The sequence below is a fragment of the Polyodon spathula genome, chromosome 2 (genome assembly GCF_017654505.1).
Source record: "Polyodon spathula isolate WHYD16114869_AA chromosome 2, ASM1765450v1, whole genome shotgun sequence".
Lineage (NCBI taxonomy): Eukaryota > Metazoa > Chordata > Actinopteri > Acipenseriformes > Polyodontidae > Polyodon > Polyodon spathula.
In genome coordinates this window covers 67430696-67457952 of record NC_054535.1, presented here as the reverse complement: position 1 = coordinate 67457952, position 27257 = coordinate 67430696, and the positions used below count along the sequence as shown (strand labels likewise).

The window sequence follows — 27257 nt, the reverse complement described above, 5'->3', positions numbered from 1 at the left end:
AAAGGCAGTAAAAGCCGAGGAATTGCCTTATTTTCAAGACATAAAACAGACACTATAGAACAAAGATAAAGTGTTCATTTACATCAAGAAAAAAAAAAACGTTGATCCTGCTGTCCAAGATAATAACAATAAATAATAATAATAATAAAAATACTGCTATTTCAGCAAGTACAAAGTTATGTACTTATCCATATTGCCAATTTCTATGTTAATACTAATTTTACTGTAATGCTTTAAGCAAAGATGTCAAGATTACATTGTCTCAAATACAAATGGGCTAAACTCTGTCACTGCCACTAAGTCAGTGTAGCAGGTATCTCTTTACTGCACAGATAAAACATTCAATAGATAATTTCAGTTACAAAGTTCCTTTGTCACAGATATTACTTTGGCCTAACAGGAATGGTGACTAACTTAAGATGCCAAGAAATTGCTTAATATACTGCTGCCATGCCATGAGAAATATTTCTATATTATCACCCACTTTGTATTGCCGTAGAGCTGTAAAAGTTTTTTTTTGAAAGAATATACTTTTAAGGCTTGAAGACCTGACCTTTAAACTTTCATGTCTGCCGTGGTCAACCAAAGAGTAAATACTGACAAAAATATAACATCGTCATATTGCCATAACATAATCTTTTCTGGGAGAGAGTAATCTGTTAAAATATAAAAATAATAATAATAATAATATAATAATAATAATAATAATAATAATAATAATAATAATCCTGAAAGCTGCAGAATGCTTTAAAAAAATCTACGTGGCTTTCAATCAAGTGTGTGTGTGTGTGTGTGTGTGTGTGTGTGCATTTCAGCAGGTTGTTGTCTTGTTTTCTCCATAAAACAGAATTTAGTTTTATTATTGGGAAAAAAGCTAAACAAGAATTAAAAAAAAAAATAATTGTCAGTTTTTATAATTAAATGTTTACACTTAGAATACAAAATCTAAGATGAGAACTTATTTGCAACATTATACAAATACAATTGCAAATGTGTTTACATCTGGGTCCAGCAGCATCTAAGCCACCATCAGTCAGCAACATTGCTTGTCAAGGGACACATATTTATGTCTGGTTGACTTGTTCAGTGCAGTTACAGCAGTCATATACCTCTTCAAAAACATATTTCACAAAGATTTACCTACATTCTAAATTCCAGTTCAGCGCAATATACTTGCAACAAAAATAGCAATCATTTCTTTTTAACCAGGTGATTTGGCAATGTCCCCAGTTTTGATTTAAGATGGGCATATCGAAACAGCATGTTTCTGCATTTGTTAAAACTAAAGCTTTCAATAAGCATTGTATAATTAGAAAAAAAAACTGTACCTAGATCATATTTCTTTATAAGAAAATTCACAAATAATTCAGTTACGTACATTGTATGCCAAAGTAAAGTCAGATTGTCTCATCAGCTTAATGGAAAGGTTCCTGCTGATGATTGCTTTAATGCAACCCCCCATAAAACAAACTAGAAATGCATTGTTACAGCTATTCACCTATTCTCAGTAACTACATTTTCAGAAATACTTCTTCTGAATACTCACTTTCTAAAGAATGTCTATATAATGTATGTATACATTATGTGCTTTCATTTAGTAAAGGCAGCAGCTGTTATGGTCTTATTTTATGATATCAATTGATAGCTACTGCTTATTATCTTTGACTTTTGTGATTAATCAATAATTATGTGTTGGATAATAATCATAGGTCCTACATTTGTTTGAATCAGGAAATTAACCAGTGTAAGAAAAAAGTGCTTCAGTAAAAATAAATTACGTATCAAAATATAATTTGAAAAAAACAAACAAACAAAAAAAGCTTTAAAACAAGACTAATAATAAATTACCATCTGCTCTTTCAATAATAAAGAACAGATAAACGTAATATATTATGAATGCAATATATAGACCAGTTTGACTGTCAACAAATTTATGGTATTTTCTCCCAGAAGGAGTAAGCTTTCTGACAGAAAATGACTATCCCAAATAGATCTTACTGTTTGAGCTGAAATTCCTACGTGTCCATATGCAAGAGATTTATGTGGTAAAAGAGCTAAACTTCAGCAACACAACCATGCATCTTGTGCAGCACTGTATTCATGCACAGTCTGTCAGAAACAAATTACTGACAGAAGGATTCTGGGATAAGAAAACCATAGCAACTAGAGTGTGGTGTTAAGATCTTGCGTCTATAGAATAAGAGATCAAATGTTAATTATAAAACCGGTTTCTACATCCCCAGGGGCTCAGCTCTGTCATCACTTCCAACTGAACCTGGAATCTCCATTTTTCAGAATTTCTATCTGCACAATCAGATTTTAACAATGTAAAGCCATTTGTCCGCAAACTAATGACTGCCATTAGTTTTCTTAATTAAATATATGTTACACCAATATGGATAGCTAGATTTGTTTTTTCTGTAAGGAAATATGAGACTCAAGCAATAATTTGCACTAAAGGTATTTAACTATGAAGACCATGCAAAATTCAATTTTGCTCCACAAAATAAGGGGCATTAACACAAAAAAAAAGACACATCACGACAAGAACATATTTAGATAATTTGTCAGGGCATTTACAAGTGCTGTATTATAGAAGTCCAGCGCCTGCAGTGGCTGACCCTGAAATGAATACTATGCATTAGTCCAAGCTGAAGTTTCTAATGATTGTCTGGAGATTGTGGTCATAATTGCAGTCAAATGGTGTTTCAGCTTCCAGTGAATCTAACTGTACATCAGTTCTACTTTTCATATCTGTGTTAATTATTTTGGGTAAACAGTTTCCAAATGGTTTTGCCAAAAATTCAAACTCCTTTTTAAAGGAAAGAGAATATGTAATGAATTTCAAAGGAAAAAAAAGATGAAACAAGTTGCTGTTGCAGATTTCTTGGGTGTATTACTCTTTCAGAGACTGCCAGTTGGACAATAGCCTGTCAGAACAATTCCATACAGCTGAGAGTATATTTTCCTTTCTTTTTCTGTCTCCAGGTGAAAAAAAAAAAACTTCCTTTTAACTTTATACAGTATACCACAAAAAGTCATGTCATGAATCAAAACCAAAAGCCAAGGTTAAGATGAATCCATGTAAGTGGGGAATATTTACAACACATTCTGATAGTCAGTTTTCCCTTTTTTCATCCCAGTCAAAGGCAAGAATGCGAGAAGGCAATTTTCATTACTGAGGACGATTAGGAGGGTCTTCGGAGAAAAGAAAAACAAGCACACAATCAGATATAAGGCTTTTTGTCTATGCAGAGTTATGATGAAGCAGAAGCAAGGGGCAATAAGAGAAACAGAAAGATAACACTGGTCAATAACGCGTCTGCACATGGAGAATTTATGAAGGTTGCCCTTTGAAAAAGATTCTCCTGGTCTTCTTCATTAATGCCATTGGAGATAAGAGCTGAGATTCAGCCACGCACTCTCACACACATATATCCACACATACTCCACACAGGTCAGGGAGGGGGGCTGTCTTGAGAGTTTAGCCTAGTATGTCCAGGTATACAGGTGAAGCCTTAGCCAGATTTTGAAGGAGGCTGTGTATTTCCTTAATATTCAGCCTCATGTGGGGTTCACGCTGCCAGCAGCCCAACATTAGGTCATACACTTCTTTCGGGCTGTTGCGAGGACGCTGTAGGACGCGTCCCTGAGTGATGCATTCAATCACCTGTTGGAGGAAATAAGAAAGCGTTATTTTTAATACCAAATGAAAAAAAGATAATAACCGATTCTTTATTTTGTATGACACAGTTTGTTTTGTTTGATATGAAATATTTCAACACTGCCAAGATAAGCAGTCTTCATTGTATACTCTGTTGATCCATTTCAAATGGTAAACCCCTTACATACAATTTTCATACAACACTGAATTGTTCACTTGCGTATTATTAATAAATAAATGGACTATTCTAGGTTCACTTAAAGTAAAAGATCACATTTTCTACCGGGTCATTTTAAATATGTGAAGTGGAACTAAACAAAGTCCACTGAAACTGAAGTTGAAAAGCTATACTGCATCAAGCCATGCAAGGTTAATTAAGAACCAGTTGCCAACTAACAAGCGTTGCAGAGAATGAAGATCTTGTTAGTTTATTCGACTTATACAAAAGTGCCTGGAGAGACATGCTTTTTAATATACAAGTATGTCTTTTTTTTCCAGTCCCCATGCAAACATTTTATTGACAATAACAGTATTTTTATGAGAGTTTTTAAAGTAAAAATAGTTTGCTTTTGTATTCTCTGTTGCTACAAGAAACTGTACCAAAATAAAGATTTCACACGTGGCAGTATTTACTTGCGGAGTCCTGAAATTTGATTACACCTCTCACTATTTGCATGCATTCATGTACAGTATGGACAAGTTCCATATGATATAATTTTCTGAAAAAAATCAGTATCTCCTCTGGACCAAATGAGAATTCCGCTCAGTAATAGTTCAAACCCAGTGCTGTGCCCTTGTCTTTATGGTACAGTAAACTGCATATTGATTTGGTAAATTTCACTACTGATGGGTGGCATTTACTGGTAGTTGCAAAACACATAGGAAGTGATTCATTCGTTTTGCACCATTTTGTAGAACTGTGCTTTATCTGCTAGGGCGATCAACAAACTACAAACAGCTAATCATCATATGGGTAATTTATCACAACTGCAATAGAAATTTAGATTTGAATCTGCCTCTAAATCAGTTAGACTACTTGTTTCTTATAGTTTTACATTAAAGTTGAAGAAAGCTTTACTTGTCTACCACTAACCTCATTGTTTGAAAGCTGGTACCATGGTTGCTTGCCATAGGTGAAGATTTCCCATAATACTACACCCAGGCTCCAGACATCACTCTCTGTAGTGAACTTCCTGTACATAATGCTCTCTGGAGGCATCCAGCGAATCGGCAACATGGTGTGACCCCCAACCTTAACAAAGGAAAAAGAAGACATTGTCAAATGAGGAAGATTTATAATGGACTAATAACAAGAACTACTGGGCAGGCCATGTTCCGTAGTATCAAAACATTGTTAGGGTGAACTTTTTGGATTTCATAATTGAAAGATTTCCAGAAATCTCCCTATTGTAACAGGATGCTACCTTATCCTCATAAAATACAGTCGTATGCTACAGAAAGAAAATCTCTGAATCTGGGAAAATGAGCAGTTCCCATTAGTATTAAGATGTGCGTGGAGAAACTTACTGTGACTCAAAATACAGATTTTGTTGCCAAATGTAGGTTATTGTAACAGCTGTTGTAAATGTTGGCATGCCATTATTCTAAAATCTAACATCCTATGTAAACAGTATTTTAAATACATTTCAGATGAAGAGAAACATCGCCTGAAACCCGTCAAAAATCAGGAAAATGATTCCTTCCTCTTGTTCATCTTCTACAGTACTTCTCCTTTTTGAAGAAGCAAAACATATAAGAAATTAAGGTTTGTTTTCATGAAACAGCATAAATGTGGAGATTGATGTGAACTAGGGAATGAAATTTAAAAGCAATTTCGTAATATTTTTACGAGTTTAAACTGATCAAATTATTTACTAAACATATATTTGGAATGTTTCAGAATGACACTACTTTGATAAATTAGGATAATAATAGAAAATAAAAGACATAATGAAAAGGGGAGATAATAGAGGAACTGATTTTAAAAACATAAACCAGGGTCTCTCATACCAAACGAAAAGACAATTCACAAACTATACCCCGAGAAGAGGAAAGGGGACTATTCTAGAAATCATTTTACCTTGTGAGTCCTACTGAACTGGAAATATGGGAGGCTGCAGAATTAAATCACAAGCTCAAAAATCATTTTAAAACAAATATACAAATACTGACCTTTTCCTTACTGCATATTAATTAATGTCTGACTAAGTCTCTAAACAGCTGCCACTAACTGAAGACTTGTGGCTTAAAACCATGAAACAAATTAACCCCTTTTTACGCAATTAGCTTTAAATATTGATGGTTCCATTTCAGGCCAAGGCTTTACTCATTTTAAAAAATATGAAGGGCAAGAGCCATTAGAAGATGATTAATTGTTATCAGTCTTTGGTCTCATAAAATATTAAGAAATAGAGCTCTTAGGCTTGTTGTTGTAATATGTATGAATGTATGATAGCCAGATCTTTTGTTTATTAAACATGCCAGTAGTAACAGCAGACAAACTGGAACTCATGGGGATGGCTCTAAGGGTGCATATAAATAAAATACTGTCTACCCACAAACCCGCCCTCATTAAAACTGTGAACTATGTGGTGTGACCTCTTGATTGTGGTAACCCACATAAGTACATTAGCCTTCCAAATATAAATTGGGTTTTCAGTTATTCGGAAAGTGGCAGGGAAAATGGAGAAGACATATTTTAATGTCAGAATGTTATCCACATCCTAGTTAGAAAAAAGCAACCTTGTTCCATATTGCATTCTACTGCTCTTTGTTTCTATAGAAACACTGTTTCTGTGAAGGATTACAGAACCTACATTGAAATGGGCAATTTAAAAATGACAGTGCATTAGCTTTAGGTGCCAAATGTCTAATGGATCTGCACACTACTACACTTGTAATCACAATATTTGATCAAAGATTTGACTTCCTTTTGGTTTACCAGGCCACAGATAGGTAATACTGCTTTTGTCTACCAAAACACAACAGTACTGTACTTTTAATCCTTGGTTGTAAAGAAAGGTGGATCTGAAGAAAACCATAGCATTGCTATAGATTCTGGGCTGAACAAAATTAATTGTTGTGGAACTTTTTAAATATTAACTGATTAACTGAATTCTGATTTGGATGCCTGAGAGGACAGTGAAGAGGATAGTGGAATCACAAGTCTGTTCCAGAGGCCCTAGCAGGATCAGAGACAGTCATGCTTCATATTAGACAAAGCACAGCTAGTGGACACCATGTTACCTATATTATTTAGACAAAGGGATAGCAGCCCTCAAGACAAATGGTGGTCAGGCTGTATTTGGCAGATGCAATACCCCCTATAAGTCATAATAGTAGTCCTAGAATGTGCCAGGATCCCCTATAAAAAAACATGGAATGCTGGATTTTTTTTTTCTGTATTAAATGTTGTTAAGAAATCTGCAGCCGATGCATTGCATTGTCCCTAATGATGATTTATTTTAATTTAAATTCTACTCTAGATTGCACAATTTTGTCTGCGTTCTTTTGCATCGCCCACGTGCAAAAGGCATTTGCCATGCTCTGGTTGCTAGGAGATTAGGGGAATGTAAATCAGAAGAGTCTCAGGCTATAGATGTTATCCCTGCTTGCTTTGGTAGACATATGTGACAGGGGAGATATGTGCTGGCTATCGGGTGCATGCATGATCCTGCGGGGCAGGGGGGGTCATAAACCCTGTTTAACATGCCTGTCAATCATAGTGATGACACAAAGAGGTTGAGTGAGGGTGTGTTGTGGGACCTCTTTGATTGGTGAAGGGGCGAGTCTTGGGGGGACGCTCTCCTATTCCTTTGGTTGGCCCTTGCAGGATACAAACCAGTGGAACCTTTGGCCAGAGAAAAAGAAAAGGCAACAGAGACGGCTGAAGAAGACAACTGATCTATATTCGTGATTTACGTAACCATACTTATTTGATTTAGCTTACGGGGATCTGGGCAACCCCACTACAATAGTGAGGGAATAGAAGAACGTCATTGAATCTTGTGCCTGGCAGACTAGCGAAGGCTGTGAGACCCTGCATAAAGCAGCACTTTTATTTCTAGTTTTATTAACAGTGTTTAAGTGCTCTTTTGTTTTCGCCTTTTGTTTTTGACTGTTATATTGCAGCACCAGTGAGTCTGCTAAGAACTGTGTCCCTGAATACCATTGTTGGTAAACCCCCTTGGAACTGTGTACAGATGCATACTTACTGTTGACGGTACTACAGCCACGGCCCAAGAGTGCCCCCTTGTGGAGAAATAAAGCTTGTGCGCCTGTGCTGCGTTTTCAAAGAAACCCTCAGACCTTGCCTCAGGGGAGGCGCAGGCTGCAGCAAGAACCCTGTCCCCTGCAGCCATGATGGACTACCTCAATCTCTAAGTGGCCATCCTAAATCGGGTGGGGGCCACGCTGGAGGGCAACCGGAAGAAATTCAGGGAGGAAGTCTTCGCCAACGATGAACATCCTGGGTGATTTCTCATCGACTCTAGGACTACGCGGGGGGCTGGCTGACCTGGATGCAACTACCAAAGACAGAATGGTGGAGCAGTTCCTGGAATGCATGTCTCTGGGACTTCGCCTCTGGGTTCAATGGAAGGAACCTGAAACTCTGGACTGAGCGGTCCAGTTGGCGGAACCAGAGCCCACCAAGCCGCTTGGAAAATCTAGTACTCCAGCATCACCCCCGTGAGTTGCCCAAGAGAAGGTGATGGGACTGGGAGGAAGGGAAACCAGCACTGTGGCAGTGGGAGCTCCCTGTCCGAGAACAGGGGCAAGGTGGGGCTACCCACTGACTGCAGCGGTGTTGGACCAAGGTGGTGGCCACCCTACCGTCAAGCCCCATTGCTGGCTCCGGTGTTCGGACCTCCACTGGAATCTTCATGGCAGGAACAAGGTCCATGGAAGTGTTAAACATGCCAGGAGGTGGGCCACATTTCTTGGGATTATGACCTCATCAGTCCAGGTAAGAATGTCCTTCCTGTGATAGTGGATGGTACACAAACCCAGGCTCTCTTGGATTCAGGGTGTGGTTAGTCCCTAATACAATAAGGGTTAATCTCACCGGGGAACAAACAATTAATGGGATGGGTTACTATTAAATGCATTCATGGGGATATGCATACCTATCCAAAGGTCTCAGTGGATTTTAAAATTGGGCTGACGGTGATGCGGTACAAGTGCAGTTGTGCCATCGCTTGCCACTGTGAGTCATTCTGGGGCAGGACTGTGAGCAGTTCAAAAATTGGTTGGCTGCTGTGACTGCCCCACTCCCTCCATTAGCTAAGAAGGAGGAATTAATTGGAGCCATTTTCCCCTTCCGCGACCTGACTTGGTTTTGCCATAGATTCAAGCCTGACCCCGAGTTGGAAGCATTGGGAGCTGATTTGTTAGCTCGATCCCGTGACTTCTGACTCGAGTAAGGATGTGATGAAGTGCTGGGCCGGCTCTTTGACCAAGCATCTGTGGTCAGTGGTGTAGCCAGGATTTTGTTTCGGTGGTGGATGGAGATTTTTTGCTGATGGATAATAACAGTGGCGTTGAGGTGCTAGATAGCCAGGATTTTGTTTCGCAGGGGATCGGGATGCTGGTGATGGATCGAGATTTTTGTACTTGGCTGATATTATTTATTGTTCCATGTAGTTGAATTAATTAATGAGCTGTGTCAGAGGGCCTTTCTCTCTCTGAAGAGGACTGTGTAGCAAGTAAGTGCTGTACAGTCTGGATTTCAGTAGGAGGTTCACCCTGTAGATGGATGCATCAGAGACAGGTCTCGGGGCAGTGTTGTCTCAAGAGTTGCGGGGAAGCGAGCACCCGGTCCTATACAGTGCCTATAGAAAGTCTTCACCTCCTTGAACTTTTTTCACATTTTGTTGTGTCAGTGTCTCAGTATTTCATACATTTAAATTAGCATTTTTTTTCCACTTATCTACACACCATACTCAACACTGTTAATGGGAAAAAAGTTTTTATTGAGAAAAAAAAAATATATATATATATATATATATATATATATATATATATATATATATATATATATATATATATATATATATATACAAAACTGAAAGACTTTCTATAGGCACTGTATGTCAGCAGGAAGTGCCTTCTCCACAAGAAAAATAATAGTACCATCGAGAAGGAGTACTTGGCAGTACAGTGGGCAGTTGAGGCACTCTGGTACTACCTCTTGGGACGACATGTCCCCATTGTTACAGATCATGCCCCCTTAGCATGGCTCCACTAAATGATAAATAACAATTCTTATGGGATCGACCGTCGCCCCGAGACCCGGTGACACACCCTTGCTCAACCTTTGCTGGATCATGCATGTGCCCGATAGCCAGCACAGCTCTCCACTGTCACACATATAATTTAAGTAATAATGCCATGACGATTTTTCATTTTTTAAAACAAATTGTGGTCAGCATTTGCACTCACAATCTATATAATTAAGTCGTATTTTAAACTCTGGTACTCATGTGGACCACTTATTTGAATCCTTGTTTCTAAGTAACATCACCCCATAGCCATCTGAGTCATAATTTCGACAGCCTTTGGATCATGTCTAAAGCAGTGCTTCTTTTGACAGCACTATGAAACAAAGATTTTGACTCAGTTAAAAGAACTTACATTCTGTCAGTGCCTGATTATCTGAAGCGTGCAAGACCCCCCTTCTCCCCCCCCGGTCCACTATAAAAAGCTAGCTTAACAAATACATCTTGGCTTGGTTTCAGTTTGGCATTAATGTTTTTTTTTTACTAAAAAACACTTTTTATGCTTTCTAGCAATAGGATTTCTATCAATAGTAATATATCTATTATCTGTGGTCATTGCAATGGCCTTTTCACATTTTTCACATACTGTACATCTAAAAATACCATGTCACAGATGTATAAAGTGGGCTGGTTTACAGTGCGTCTGTTATGTACCATTACGCACTCATTAATAATGATGTGTGTCTCTTTTATGACCTAATCCTATATACTGTATGAAATGTGTGTCATTTCCTTTATAGTTTTCCATATTATATATAGGTATATATATATATTATATATATCTATATATTATATATTATATATATATATATATATATATATCTATATATCGATGAGATGAGAGAGAGAGAGAGAGAGAGAGAGAGAGAGAGAGAGAGAGAGAGAGGGGGGGGGGATTTAAATAATTGTATAATGTACTGTATTTGTTCCCATAATGCAATCATATTAATATTGTATGATGCTTGTATATCTGCTTTTTCATCCAGACATTCGTCTTTTAGAAAATACCTCAAGATACATTAAGATTTAAAGTAAAAAATAATAAGACCAGTGGATCCACAATAGATTTCTGTAGGTTGTGGGTAGTCATGGCTCATTATGCTGCTTTCCTTCCCACAATTGCAGAAGACTATAAAACACAAACTACCCTTGCAGAGCACACCGCTATGCAGCTATGGCACTGCATACTAATCAGAGGGCTTTAATGACTTTTTTCTCTGAATTGTCTGATATATCCCTGCTCCTAGCAGACAAGGTTTGCTGCCATGGAAACGAGGCCTCCAAATGCAGAAAACTCCCATATCAACATTTACAGTGTATTCCACTGGTGAATTTCAGAGAGAAGGGAGGGTCACAAGCTGGAAGACTGCTGTTTAGAGATAAAATATCCAATAGCGCTGCAATAGAAGGAATTTGTCTTTAATTTTAATGAATAAGAAATCACTGCCTTGTGTAAGTGTGTGATGAATGTAAGTGTATTGTGATTATCACTGGTATTTTCCCAGTTTTGTTCCAAGAAAACCAAATCTAAAAAAAAGAAGAAAAAAAATCCATTTGTACTTTTTATTTCTAAAAACAACTTTGTCAACTGTGAGATGAAGTAAACTTTTATAAATAACAACTAACATGGGAAATTGCACTTACCATTATATAGGGCTCAGGTAACCAGAAATGGATCAGGAGCTTTGAATGTAGTTTATTATTTCATTCAAATCATCATTTAGGTTTGGATAATTGTATTTCAAATTCATTAGCAGCACTGAGCACTGAACCACAATAATGTTAATAATAATAATGCAATAATATACAAAATAATGTACACCCAAATGTGCAAAATATATCTGTCACCAGAAACCTGAGATAGGATTATAGCCTTAAGGCTGTTGCCCACTGGGCCCATTCCGTCATCCGTAAAAGCAGTGTCTCAATCCGTTGCACACTAGAGTCGTTAATATTGTACTTGTAATATATTCAAAATGGCTGAACCTGTAAATATGAATAACTCTGGCAGTGATGAAAAAGACATACTCATTTTATATATTAGAAGCAAACGCAAAACAACTTCTATTCTCTGTATATGGAGGCTGAAATTCCACCACTCTTTTCTGACTGTTAAGTCCTGACCGTTCTTGCCCTGTCATGCTTCTTTGTCTGATATGTGTTTCCAGGTTAGGCCATTGTTTCTTTACTTCCTCGACTACAATTGAAATAAAAAGTATATGCTTGTTATAACCTATACTGTACAAAATCCACAAAAATTCTGCATCAGCACGAAAATTCAGTGTAAATAAAATGTCTTTTAGATGCTGTGCGCTTGCTAAAGCATGCCTGGAACTGTGTCAGTCAGCAGAGAGTGCAACGTTGCTTAAAAAAAGCTGGGTTTTCTGTAGTTGAGAACAAGAGTGCTGATGAAAATACAATTACAAATACATCTTTCTTCAATAGTGTATTAAAGATTTAACCCAATATACGCTTGTTTGTTTTGATTACTGTACTGGTGATTGGGGGACATTCAGAATGTCAGGTTATTGTGTAGGAATTTATATGGTCCATCGCTTATTGAGGTTAATCACTTTAGCACAAACGTGCCCGTTCTGAGCGGTGGGTGACATCAAGTAGTTCATGGGGAGTGGGGGGTGGGGGGACGGGGGGGTTTTGTGAACATTATAAACAACCTAATTTAGTATTGCATCACAAATTTGTTTGGCCATACACACAATTAGTTTTTTCCATTTTTTTCAGGGAACTGCAAGAAACCATGTGTCTTCCCAAGTGATTATCATTGGTCAATGTCATTTTTAACGCACATCAAAAAGGATAAACCCAAACTTGTTTTGATTCCAAAACTGACGCATCACCATCGTGCGTACAATTATGGACTCAGTGTGCAAGGTGCAATAGGGAATGTACATGCTCGTCAAATTAACTGGCACATCACAATTACGCATTTTAAAAATGCGTGATACAGTGGGCAAAGCCCTTTATATGTACAGTTTGGTGTATATTATTTGTTACTATGCATGGTGACATTACAGACATTTTAGAAATTGCAGAACTAGCAGTGTTTGTTTTTTATTTTTGAGAATAATATTGGAAAAAATGTAAAACAATAACAATTAATTTTAAACTGCAGTTGGTTTTTAATTTATTAACATTTTTTTGGGCAAGGGTGGAGCAGCGTGAAAACTACATGTATTACTACTAAGAATTTTCTGGAAGGTGGAGGGATGATTTCTTCATCACACAAGCCTTTACATTCTGAAGGCCATCAGTCTACACTGCCTAACATGTCACAGAGGGCCTGCGGCTGAGGTAATTACTTACTAAATTCATGTAGCTTATCATTTTTCTAAGAGTACTTGCCTTATTCTGCTCTTCCACAAATTTCTCCCTGTCTAGTGCGGATAAAACTTAAAATCTGCAAGCCGCTATTGCTTGCTTTGGTATTGATAGTGTTCTGTTGTGTTCATCTGTGGGTGGGTTTTTTCATCAACCTTATTTTCACAGGCTATCTTATTATACATAGGGAAATTAATATTCACCATGTAAAATTATAATAATAATAATAATAATAATAATAATAATAATAATAATAATAATAATAATAATAATAATAATGTCAAGTCAAGTTCTTAATAAAATTCAGAGAGATGCGCATATATATATATATATATATATATATATCTATATATATATATATATATATATATATATATATATATATTCCTTTCCAAATTTGAAGAAAATGTAGCAATTACTCAGAAGATACCGGTACTTACACTGTTTGTGTGTGAAATATGAGATTACGGTTGTCGGTTAAATCCGATTGAATATTAGTCAGTCCAGAATATGTCTGCTATTGGAGTACCAGAGCACTAACAGTAGGCATTGTGAGGAACTCAATGAAAATAATTCAGAAAGCATCAAATAAGACCATTGCAAAAGAAACAACCTACAATGCAAAACAGCCCACTGATAGACAGTGCTATTCTCTGTAGATATCTGTTTTTACCCATCTTTTGTCTGTATGTCTTTTCATCTGGCTGTCTTTCTGTCTAGTGACACAGAGAGACAGCTAAATTTGTACATTTGTGTTGTGTGTCTATAATGTATAAATGTCATCCTTTATCAAAACTTGTGTAAATGAAATGTCCTTCCGTTATCTTAATTATCATTCTCTGGGGTTAAGCAGAATTTTAATTGCATTTTAATTATACAGACCATACTATGTAAACTTACCAGTATGGTGTTTGCCTAACACAGCAAATCACACTAACATGCACAAATGATTATGATCATAGATCTTTTAATAGGGTTTTGGGGGGAAAGTTTTGTAATTAAAAGCTGCAATTGTGCGTATTCCATTTTCCTACTATTATAAAGGGTTATACACATTTTCAAATAAATCTAACAAGTCTTTCACAAGTTACACAAGCTTCTATAGCGACATACAACCACACAAGAAATATATATATTTTTAAATTGTGTGTGCTGCAAGCTTGCACACTTAATAACAGTTTTTCTTTTTTTGTGATCAACTTTTTTATTTTGTATTTGAAATAAAAAAAAAATGTTGGTATATGACTCCAATAGCAGAACAGATAATAAAGAAGAGATAGTAAAGACAATGCCTAGAACAAACATTATCCAAAATACAGTACATTCAACCTTGCACTGTGCCATATCCCATATTCTGAAACAAAATTTACACACTCGCTTTTGGAAGCGGGTGGTCCAAAAACAAACAATAACTGTAAGTGTTGACAAGAAAGGAACCAAACTCCTTTCAGCATACACAAAGACTTCTCAACATTACAAAAAAAAAAAAATCAAAATGACAAGTTCAACTACACAAGAAAAAGCAGAGAAGTGCTAACAACACTGAAAGAAAATGGATTTAAAATCTTAGACAGCACACCTTTATTGTGCTAATTTATTTTCATTTGTATTCATAAAAAGAGACTGAAAACAGATTATGTAAAAAAAAAAAAAAAAAAACATTTTCTCAACTAGATGATTTGCTCTAAAATAAATGTACAAGTCAAAAAGGTATGTTGGCATGGAACAAACTACAAAGCTGTGTTTTACCTTTCAGATATCCAAGTACGTTAAAAAGAAAATTGTAAGCCAGCACTTTAGGATGTATAGCATGTACAAGATTCATAATCTGAAGGGAAAAAACACATCTTTAAACAGTGTAACAACTGCTATACAATCTGCATCAAATGAATGACTATAATTACTTTAAAACACCCACTATGATAAACTGACAAGTGGCCATTAAATCTTCTGATGCAGAAGAAAATGTTGGGACTGAGATTTCTCTATGATTCCCTTATTCAACTTCTGGGAAGATGCTGCTAATAATACTTTTGTATAAATAAACATCTTCCTAACTAAATATTATATCTTGATTAATTTTACTGAGATTTTACTGAAAAAGGGAACATATATTTAGTTGACCTGTCTTGTTGGTAAGTGTGTATTTTCAAAATGAATACACAAATCCCTGTCCCTTTATTAATAACTCCTGCTAGGATGACTAGCAATCCAGACTGACAGCACTCAAATCAATCTATATTTATCCTGGGCGGGTATGAACAACAGTGGGTACAATCTGTGTGAGTGTGTCTGAGTGAGAGAAAGCAGGTGGAAGGTGGGCAGGTGCTGTTTCAGGTTTAGGTGAGGAGTGATTCTTAATATAAATATATCATGAAAGAGTATGCTTTTCATACAAAATGACAATTGATTGCAGAGGGATGACAAGTATCCACACACCCACCGAGGTCAGATATTTTTCTAACCCATTTGAGGTGCAGTATCTGAAGCATATTTAACATTGTTGGTTGGTTTCAAAGACTGAATAGTCAAGGTAGCTAATCAAGACATAAGACTCCAAGAATAAGGAAATGGTAACATTTTCATTATTTCATTTCCTAAACACTGAAACCAGTCCAAGGTTCAAAGTGAAATACAATACATTTGACTACAATGTACCAGAGCAAAGCTGCTTCTCCTTCAAAATGCAGCTTGGATAATTGAGGTTAATAATCTGCTGACTGGAGCCTAACATCTCTTATTATGGCAATGTGATATTCTATAAATAACTTATCTGGCAACGGGATTCAGCAGTCTTAATGATCATTTAACACAATCTGAAACTTCTTAGGTGCATTAGAAGATTTATGTACATATTCTGCATAGATAAACCTCAGCATTCTTTTTTTTTCTCTCATTGTCTCCCACTGTGGGCTGTTGAACTGAAGCTTCTTGGTAATGTAACCCATTACCTTATGCATTTTGTACATCTGTAATGGGATATTTCATGGTTTATCTCAGGGGTGAAATTCTCAACAAAAAAGTGCAGGTACTTATATGCACAACCAGGTGTAAACATCTTAAAAAATGAGACAATCTGAGTGCCAATTAATAAATAATTAAAAAAATGTATACAATTGGTACAAAATAGGCCTTAAAAAATAACTGATCAATTATAACCAATTCACCATAAACAAAGACGTTGAAAATACTGAAAACTTTGTACACTCTGTATCACTCAGTCATGTACTGTAATATAACACTTAAGTTAAACCTTAAATGATGAGTAGTAAGAAATATTACACTGCAGTATCTGCTGTAGAGAGGGAGTTTTGTTTCAAGATATCCTAAAAAAGGATGACATTATAAAAAATGGTATAAAAAAAACAACTGTGCTACGAAAAAATTATACAAAAATGTCTAAGTCAAGCTTAGACCTCAAGTTTATTATGTAACAGGCACTACGACTACTAATTGGTACTTGGCCATTTTAATCTCCATAGTATTCTCTGAAATTATCCCCATACTTTCCAGACCCTGGGTACTCACATACAACAGGACCTGGCCATGCTACAATAACAGCCTTGGATTAGAACATACCTATCTTTGTTTCTTTTATTAATTGTGTACTTATTATTTCCAATAATATGTTATGAGTGCTTATCTGTTGTGTTTCTGTGTAGAATAATTACCATGATCTATTCCAGAAAAAAAAGATTTTCAGGCAGAAACCGTATAAGAAGACTTTTTATTTTTTTATTTTATCCCTGGTATTGTGGTTGCTGCAAAAGAAACAAAGTGGCAAAAGACACATGTTCATAAAGTAATATCATTACTGTGGTTTAATTCTGCCTTTTGTTTCAATGTGCACACAAGTGAAAACTCACTTTTAAGTTAAATAAACTCTTCAAAATGTTTCAGAAAGGGGGGCATTGTACAAATTAAAAACACCTCTCCATTTGGGTTTTCGTTTATTACAGTCCTCGTAACAGAAAATACTAGGATCACAACAAAACAAAACGTTGATCACTATGGTTAACACGTACCTTGCAAGTTGGGCCCGTGTTTGAAAAGCGTGAAGCACACCTGCATCTGTATCCCGATTCTGACTCACTTACCAGATCTGAAGCAGCACTTTGAACCTGTTTTATTATGCTATTATTAATCCCTACTGTCCCACATATCACTTGCCATTTTACAAAATTTGTATGGAGCAGTGTAACACAGATGATAACTTGTCAGGAGGACTACCCATCTAGTCCAGACTGATTTGATTTATTTTAACTAAATAGTTCAGAATACTTACACCACATAAATTTGTCCATGCACTGTACATAAAATAAATATGTTTTTCTTTTTCTTAACCTGGAAAAATACAAACATTTGAAAGAAAGCACTGCTATTGATTGCATCTTTGCAGAATGTCAGCAGAGCTGTTTGGAACAAGAAACAACTAATTACCAGTCAGTCATTCAGTGATGGCCGGAGGTAGGCGGCAATGTTGTGAAAAGCCATTATAATTTCATAGTGTCTTTGGCCTGACACGCCTGTGCTTGGAACGATATTACCATTTCATTGTATTTTAGTATCCAGGCTGTATTAACCAGAGACAATTCCAACTGTCTAATAACAAAGCTTTTTATTTATTTTTTTATTTTTGGTGGGTGATTTTGTTTCATGGTTTGTGTCATTAGCACTGGAAATCTACCATCTGTACCACCCACTAAAAATAAATTGCTGTTGTATCAAAAGATAAAGGGGCGAAAGAAACACAACCATGTGTATATATAGTTCATTTTTAAACAGTTGTTGGTCATCAATCAAACTTCATTATTTTAGATCAAATGTTCACAAACCTGTTTTGTCTGATCACCACACATATAAAGCCTGCTATTGGAGAAGATATAACATACAGAGGTAGACACTACAGATTTTTTTTTTTTTGCAAATAGACCACAGCAATATTTTTCAGCTTCAGCCTTCCTCTAAAGCCAGAGCATCTTATCGTCATGCCCTTAAACAGTAGATCTCATTTTTAACAGTTATGATTATACTGGATTCACTCTTGTCAAAGCTATCATGTCATAGACCCCCAAAATTTCATACGTTTCTTTCAATTGCATTAACCCTTCTTTTTATTATGGCCAAATTTGACCAAAATCAAATATATGGCTCAAATGACATTGATGAGAGTGGATCTAGTTCAAAAACATTTCTGATTGCCACATGTATACAGGGTTTAGCATGAGACTATTTTATTTTCATTTTCTTCTGAGTACTGGGTGTTTAAAAAAGCTACATTTTGATTGACTCTTGTGATTGTCAAAAGTTTCTTTCCACAAGGCCTCATTACAAATGTGTAAGATTTTGTCACCCAAATATTAAAACAGAAACAAAATGGAAGACGTTATAAACATTCACCTCATAAGAAAACCAGTCAAGGCTGGGGTGGGTTGTTATAACACAATGCAGTTTCCAATAATCTAAATGTATTTAAACTTTGGTTTAGCTTTACTGTTTAATTTATTCAAGGGTGCTTATTTAAGACTTCATCAAATGAGTTGCATATTGTCCCCCAACCCTGTACATTTGGCAATAACAGGTAATAAAATGGATGTATAATAAAAAAGGACACGACACCTACACTTACCCGGTAGTAGTCAGTGCTGTACACATCCCTTGACATCCCAAAGTCGCCAATCTTCACCAGCAGGTTTTCACCGACGAGGCAGTTCCTGGTTGCGAGGTCTCGGTGTACAAAGTGTTGAGATGCCAGGTACATCATGCCCGCTGCAATCTGCTGGGCGATGTGCAGCATCTGAGACGCAGTCAACTCAGCAAGGTGATTATTCTGACCGTCTGCCATTAACACGGCATCGGGACCATGAGCCCTGTAGCACAAGAACAAGGACTTCTAAACTGCCTATAGTTTGATAGTTTTTTTTTTGCTATAGCTTGCTTAACAAAACTTCAAGAATAATATTGCATAGAGCTATAATGTTTTGCCTATTTATTTGTATTGATTAACTGGATAAGGTCACATTTTATTAAATGTCTATTTTTACTTTTTAATAGTAATATAAAATATGGATATTTGATCTTGTTTGAAGTGTATTTAGGTTCATGGGTGGAACATGCATTCTTGCTCATGTTAGAATATTAACTTACTTCTTTCAACAATACCAACCGCAAAAATAATTAAATAACAAGGTAAGCTGATAACAAAGTGCATTTGCATACCTGAGGAACTTATTAAGATCTCCATGCATCATGTACTCAAAGACCATGATGAGAGGATCCCCCTCCACACAAACACCGTAGAACTTCACAATGTGCTCATGCTGCAGGTTGGTCAGTAACTCAGCTTCACGGTGAAAGTCCTTACGGGCATTTTCACTGGCCTCCTTCAGTGCCTAAGGAAAAATAAAACATTTGCATAATTAAGGTACAGATATTGGGTTCTATATATCATTGATTTTTCTTTCGTATCTTGACTTTTCATGGTCTTTGTGACTTAGTAAACATACCCGTGATATACTAAAGTCATTTTCACTCCCATAACTAAATTTCATTCCTGTTGCAGCAGTTTAGTTACAGCTCTTAGTTTCAAACTAATTTTGTATGCAAATGTACAAATCTCATTATAATACCAAAGATTCATGCTTACCCTCAATGTATTATAATTTTTTCCTGATTTACCACTTTGGTTTATATGGGGTGCCAGGTGTAAAAAAAAACTTAAAAAAACTATTTCAGTTTGTGTTTAATTAAAGAACTCTGCAATTATTTATTTCTGTGTTTCCCTTCCATTATTAATGTGAAGTTTAAAATAAAGCCCTTTAAAATATAAAATAAACCAAAACAAAATGTATGTATTGACATTGTTATTTAATATAGACTATTAATATATCTATATCTATATATGTGTAAAATAACAGGCACAAACCTATGGGATGCCATGTGTAAAAAGAAGCGCTAATATTTTAACATGTCTTTTTTTCCTAGATTTAACTTAAATCTTGTATTTTTTCCCCAGATTTATAAATGTTGTGAAAATAAATAAATATTTTTTTAAATGTGTATATTCAGATATAATTTATAAATCTTAAAATATTTAGCAACTTTTCAACATTTAAATGCTAAATCTTTATTTTAATTTTATATATATATATACACACACACTATCGGTCAAAAGTTTTAGAACATCTCCATTTTTCCAGTTTTTATTGAAATTTACGCAGTTTAATGTCTCAATGTACTCTGAAATTAAAGCATAGAACAAATAAACAACTGGAGATAAAAAATAAATCATGGAATCGTTTTGTTTAACAAAATTTATTCTAAATTTTTGACTCATCAAAGTAGCCACCTTTTGCAGATATAACAGCCCAACACACTTGTGGCATTCTTTCTACAATGGAAATCAAATACTGTTCGGAAAGTTCTTCCCAACACTGTTGCAGAAGTTCCCACAAATGTGTTGCACTTGTAGGTTGCTTTGCTTTCACCCTTCTGTCCTGTTCATCCCAAACCAGCTCGATGGGGTTTAAGTTTGGAGACTGTGCTGGCCATTCCATGATTTGAAGCCTACCGTCTTGTTCTTCTCTTCTAAGGTAGTTCTGACATAGCCTGGAGGTATATTTTGGGTCATTATCTTGCTGTAGGATGAACCCATGACCAACTAGAGTATACCAGTATTGCATGGCGCTGCAAAACGATGTGGTAGCCGTTTTGGTTCAGGGTGCCACTCACTCTGTGCAAGTCGTCGACTCTGGATCCAGCAAAAGAGCCCCAGACCATCACGCTTCCTCCTCCATGTTTGACAGTTGGTGTCACACACCGAGGAACCATCCTTTCGCCTACTCGACGGTGTACAAAAACCCTGCGTGATGAACCGAAGATTTCAAATTTTGATTCATCAGTCCATAAGACCTTCTTCCAGTCTTCAGTAGTCCACTGGCGGTGCTTCATGGCCCAGGCAAGCCTCTTTTTCTTATTTTGCCATCTTAGCAATGGCTTTCTTACTGCCACTCGACCTGTCAAACCTGCAGCTCGAAGTCTTCTCTTCACCGTGAAACTGAGACTTGCTTACTTTGACCAGTGTTAAGCTGTGCTTGAAGCTGTTGTCCTGTGAGCCGCCTATCACGCAAGCTGTTGACTCTCAGAAACTTGTCTTCTGATTCTGTTGTGGCTTTGGGTCTGCCAGACCTCTTCCTGTCAGAGTTTCCTCCAGTTTCCAAGTGCCTTTTGATGGTGTAGGAAACTGTACTCACTGACACCTTGGCTTTCTTTGCAATTTCTCTAAAGGAAAGACCTACACTTTTAAGGGTTATAATGGTCTGTCTGTCTTCCTTTGTTAATTGCCTTTTTCTCGCCATTATGATAGCAATATACTACTTCCTGCAGTACAATACTGTCCAAATAATGCTTAAGAGGGTGTAGTAACACAGTCTGTTCCAACACTGCTTTTATACAGACAGAGGGTTTGTAAGTAATCAACAAAAGTTGGGACACCTGTAGGAATTGTTAGCATCAACTTTCAAGGCTTAATTTACTTCCATTGCTGCAGAACAGCTGTAAGTTGTTAACCCATTACTTGTTCCCTGAAAAAGGCCTTTTTGTATAACTCTGAAATGTACATTATTTTTCAGTTTTTGGTAACCTAAACTTTTTTTTTTTTAACCTCTGGCAGTTTACCGCTTACCTTTGTACCATTTCAGGTTATTCACTGGACTTGAACTGCTTAAATTTCAATAAAAACTGGAAAAATGGGTGTGTTCTAAAACTTTTGACCGGTAGTGTGTGTGTGTGTGTGTGTGTGTGTGTGTGTGTGTGTGTGTGTGTGTGTGTGTGTGTGTGTATATATATATATATATATATATATATATATATATATATATATATATATATATATATATATAAATATTTATTTTGAGAGTCAAGATGTAGCTGTTTGCAAATAAATCTGGATTTTGTGAACTCTGTAAAAAGATTTAACATTTAGCTAAATATTTAACTGGCCAGCTAAATCTGGAGTTTGTATGCAAATGCATCCTGTTTGCTTTGTGCTTTCAAACGATATGATTGGCTCTTGTAATACTACAATTTGCATATTTCATGATTAGCCAATCAATAACAATAGCCAATCAAATCACGTGAAAGCCCAAGCAGCCGGCGTTCATTTACATACAAATTCCAGATTTAGCTGGACAGTTAAATATTTACCTAAATGTTAAATCTTTTTTGAGATTTAAGATTTAGTTAAATATGTAAGCTCACAAAATCCAGATTTATTTGCAAACAGCTAAATTCTGATTTTAAAAATAAATAATCTGGGGAAATAAATACAAGATCTAAGTTAAATCTGGAAAAAAAAAATTTTTACACATGAAATACGACGAAATGTATTTACTTCCGTAGCTTACTCTATGTACTTTTTTCCTTTACACAATTAAAATAAACATAGACTCAAGCAAAAGTTTTCTGCAATATTCTTAAATAAAGCACTGAAAGCATCAGGAAGCATGGTTAAGATACAGACTAGTACAAACATGTTAAACTGCTGAATTACCATTCAAATGTACCATGGTAAACTTCCATATATGGAAACAAGCTTAGTTTTATTTCTGCTTTCCGTTTTTGGGGACCGTTTCTTTTAGATCTATGTTTTGGTTAGTTTTCCCTGTGCCCGAGGTCTGTGCTATGTTTAACACATCACATTCAGACTGTCCTCTTTGTTTTTTTTTATTTTCTGCTGCTTTCTTTTTTTGTAATCCTAAGGTTATGCCATTTTTTATGTCAAGTGTTTGACGCTTACAGTGTCCCAGTGAATATATTATGTTAATTATTTCTTCCCATGTTTCTTTTCTTAATGTTTTTTGGTCCTGCGAAGTGTTAAATAATATTTCTTGCTTTTTTTCCATGTCATTCACTAACAGGTCAAATACATCTTTGTGGAAGTTTGTTTTCCCTTTCTTTTTGAACAGTGTCATAGTTGCATCAAGGTCAGAGTCTGCAGAAGCCATAGCTCAATCCTATTATATTTGCCTACTATACCACTCATTTATCTTTCAGAAGGACATTCTAAATCTTGTCTTGACGTTGCAAATCTATTTATAATGAGATGCAAATTATAATCTCTCCTGCATAATGAGCAGTAATTTATACTGTTCATAAACTTGCTAGGATATTATGGTAGTTGATCATGAAAAAGAGCTGTGTAGTAAATTGCACGCAGAAAATTCTACGAAGGACAGAGGCTACGAATTCACAGTACTTACAAACACGTAAGTAATATTAGTACACACAGCCCAATAAGTCTGTGTTCTTTCCTTTAAAGTGCAGCCAAGTTTTTTCTTTGCAATCTGAAAAAGAACTATTGCAGTTTTGGGAATAAAATTCCTAAAATTATGCTCTGATAAAGCAGGATCACTGCAGGGCTTACTTTTGCATACAGTATACGTGAGATGGATGATACAGTGCTGTGAAAAAGTATTTGCACCCTGTCTGATTTTCTGCATTTTTGCACATTTTTCACATTGGATTTGGTCAAATCTTTTTGTGGGTTGTAGTAGTATATAGAGGGAGTCTGAGAGAAAAAGTTACACCAAAGTTTGGTGCTTCTTTCATTTGTTTGGTGTGCAAGGTAATCAAACATGCAGTCTTCAGATGTGAAAAAGTTATTGCCCTTCCCTAGTTAACTCAAACCAATTAAAGGGATAATTAGGGTCCGCTGTTTGAATACTTTGGTTAACAATCAGGACTGATTTGGGCCAGCCCTGTCCAATATAAATCTGACTAACTTTGGCCCTTACCATCAGAGTGAAGTTGTCAGCACACAGGTTCTAGAGGCACATCATGCCACGATCAAAAGAAATTCCTGAAGACTTCTGGAAAAAAAGTTGTTGATGCCTATCAGTCTGGAAAGGGTTACAAAGCAATTTTTAAGGATCAGGGGCTCCACCAAACCACAGTCAGAGCCATATTGTCCAAATGGAGAAAGTTTGGGACAGTAGTGAATCTTCCCAGGAGTGGCCGTCCTGACGAAATCTCTCCAAGAGCAAGGCGTAAAATCATCCACGAAGTCACGAAGAATCCTAGACCAACATCCAGGAATCTGCAGGCGGAAATCACTGCTCACTAAGAAGAACATGAACGCTCATCTCAAATTTGCCAAAAACCACCTCAACAGTTCTGGAACAATGTTATATGGACAGATGAGTCAAAAGTGGGACTTTTTCGCCAACATGGGCCCCGTTATTTGTGGTGAACACCAAACACTGCATTCCACAGTAAGAACCCAATACCAACGATCAAGCATGGTGGTGGTAGTGTCACAATTTGGGGATGCTTTGCTGCATCAGGACCTGGACGACTTGCCATCACTGACGGAACCATGAATTCTGCTCTGTATCAGAGAATTCTACAGGAGAATGTCAGGCCATCTGTCCATGAGCTGAAGCTGAAGCACAGCTGGGTCGTGCAGTTAGACAGTGACCCGAAACAAACAAGCAAGTCTACATTAGAATGGTTTAGAATTTAAAGTTTTGGAATGGTCTAGTCAAAGTCCAGACCTAAACCCCATCGAGATGTTGTGGCAGGAACTGAAATGAGCAGTTTATGCTTGAAAACCCACAAATGTCATTGGGTTGAAGCAGTTCTGCATGAAGGAGTGGTCCAAAATTCCTCCACGGCGCTGTAAGAGACTGATCAATAACTACAGGAAGCGTTTGGTTGCAGTTATTGCTGCTAAAGGTGGAGTAACCAGTTATTGAGTCTAAGGGGGCGATTACTTTTTCACACAGGGGCATTGGGTGTTGCATAACTTTAACAAATAAATGAAATGCGTATCAACCTTTTGTGTTATTTGTTCACTCAGGGTCCCTGTTATCTAATATTAGATTTTGGTTGAAGATCTGATAACATTCAGTGTCAAAAATATGCAAAAATGCAGAAAATCAGACAGGAGTCAAATACTTTTTCACAGTACTGTAAATAAAGACTTTTCTCTTGAAGCGTTTGAACCTACATGACAGCAACATACTGAGGCACAAAGGCCACATGTAAATGGCAGGTTAATGTTCCAGTCAACATCAACTAGATTTATATGAGATAAGAGTAATTGCAGACTGTAACTGCCATGAGGGTAATTTAAAAAAAAATGTTATAAATAGAAGCATGTCTACCTTTTTAGCCTTACAATTGCTTTTGGTTTTACTTGCATAAGAGATGACAGATTTTGGCTTTAGTCAGGGAACCAACAAATGTATAGTTAGTGCCCAAAGAGAGCTAGGTTTTGTTTTGTTTATTTTGTAATAAAATTAAAGTGTGCATCAAAGTTGTGTGTTGGGTCATGTTTAGACGGGAAAAGAACCTGAGCGAGCCTGTGTGGTGAGCTGCTGTGTTACAATAAATAAACTCAACATGATTAGAAGTAGCCACCACACACTTACAGTGCTATAGGAACAATTTATATGCATACAGACGCGTGACGGTGACAGTGTACATTGTACATAAAGTCTGGGGGAAGTCTGAAAACATTACAAATACGTTTAGGCAAAATCCATGTCAATGATCTCGATCACATTCCTAGTGGATCTGTGTGCCTGTGTATGCCTGTTTTTCGTTCTTGTGTGGATTACATAGCATTTCAAATCCGCAATCACCTAAGGAAACTTTATTGTAATATCTAATAGGCTGTGTTTTATACCAAGATTTCAGTTGCATAATTGAAATAAAATGTACAGTAGAGATCAGCTGTCATATAATATACATATACAGAGTTCAAATAGGTTACAGTTGCATTGATCATTTCTTGGTAGTAACATTACACTGGGTACAAATAACGGTATATCATTATAGGAATATAACAAATGGTCTGTAAGGTTATAAATGGTTAAAATAAGTGAATACATGTCATTCATAACCACAAGTATAGAAAAGGCTAAAATATTTGTATATGTTACAGATATTTAATTATCTAGGTAGTCTGTAATAAATGAACTCTGGTCCTGTGCACTTTCTCTGTATCATTGGCGTCACAGCCACGGTCTGTTACATTTCTGTTTCAAGGTGTTACATACTCTTTTCTTAATTAAAATCTTAATTTTCCATGTGCAAATTAACTCCTGATAAATTATCACAATTAACATGGATTTGCTTTTAAATTCCAAAGCAAAGAAAATAGTCACAAGAAGCACTGTTCGTTAAGATATTAGCATTATTTCGTAAATCAACATAATCTGGGAATCACATTAGGACAATTATTTAATAACAAAATAGGCATAACAACTGCTTGAAAATGCCAAAAAATCAATGCCATATATTGATTTCCTGATTAACAGTGGAGTTATCATTTACGATCTTTTGAAAATCCTGCCCAAAAATCAAAAACCGTCAGTGATTTTCTGAGAAACTGAATGGGCTGAAAGGGATAAAATGATCAAGCAAAACCATGTGTACATGGAGCACTTGACAGATTTCTTTCTATTTTATTTTAGAATCACAGTCAATATCTGAACAACTTCAAGTTAAATACAAAAAACCAATTGTATGGCATGGCTAAAAAAACGTTTGTAATTCTTTAGAACCTGTCTCCAGAAATTGAAAGTATGCACTGAAAGGAAAGAAAGAAGTTTAAGGAAATACAGTTTCGGTGTTTAGCTTGGGGGTAGGGGTATTAAATCACAAGCCAGATGCAATGTTCTCCCTTGAGCCCTATAGTTGCAGCCATACGAATTCAATTCAGTGACCTCTGGTGTCACAACCCTAAACCCAACCACAAGGTTCCACAGTCCTTGGCAAGACTGTCCCATGAGAGGCAGAAATACGCTCAAAATCTATTGAAGCAAAAAATGCACCCAGTCTTAAATGAGTGATAACCAAGACTTTCAAACCTATTTCCTTGCTTCTTATTAGCGTAAGCAACTTCATCACTGGCCTCCCTTTCACTGTTACGAAAAAAAAAAAACCTGGTATCAATGCCTGTGCTGAAATAT

At 36.2% G+C, this 27257-nt stretch overlaps 1 protein-coding gene across 2 annotated transcripts in view; it reads right to left on the bottom strand.

Annotated features, from left to right (window-relative positions):
• Nucleotides 1–771: 771 nt before the first annotated feature.
• Nucleotides 772–27257, bottom strand: part of ntrk2a (neurotrophic tyrosine kinase, receptor, type 2a) — an 89562-nt gene continuing 63076 nt past the window's right edge. Inside the window, exons 14-17 of one of the 2 annotated variants that reach the window (XM_041227107.1) lie at nucleotides 19501–19673; nucleotides 18905–19151; nucleotides 4758–4916; nucleotides 772–3670 (exon numbers count right to left, since the gene is read on the bottom strand). In XM_041227107.1, the coding sequence (XP_041083041.1) occupies nucleotides 3485–3670; nucleotides 4758–4916; nucleotides 18905–19151; nucleotides 19501–19673 (765 nt within the window). In that variant the 3' untranslated portion in view covers nucleotides 772–3484. The remainder of the gene's footprint in view (nucleotides 3671–4757; nucleotides 4917–18904; nucleotides 19152–19500; nucleotides 19674–27257) is intronic. The other variant, XM_041227108.1, reaches the window with a different exon arrangement.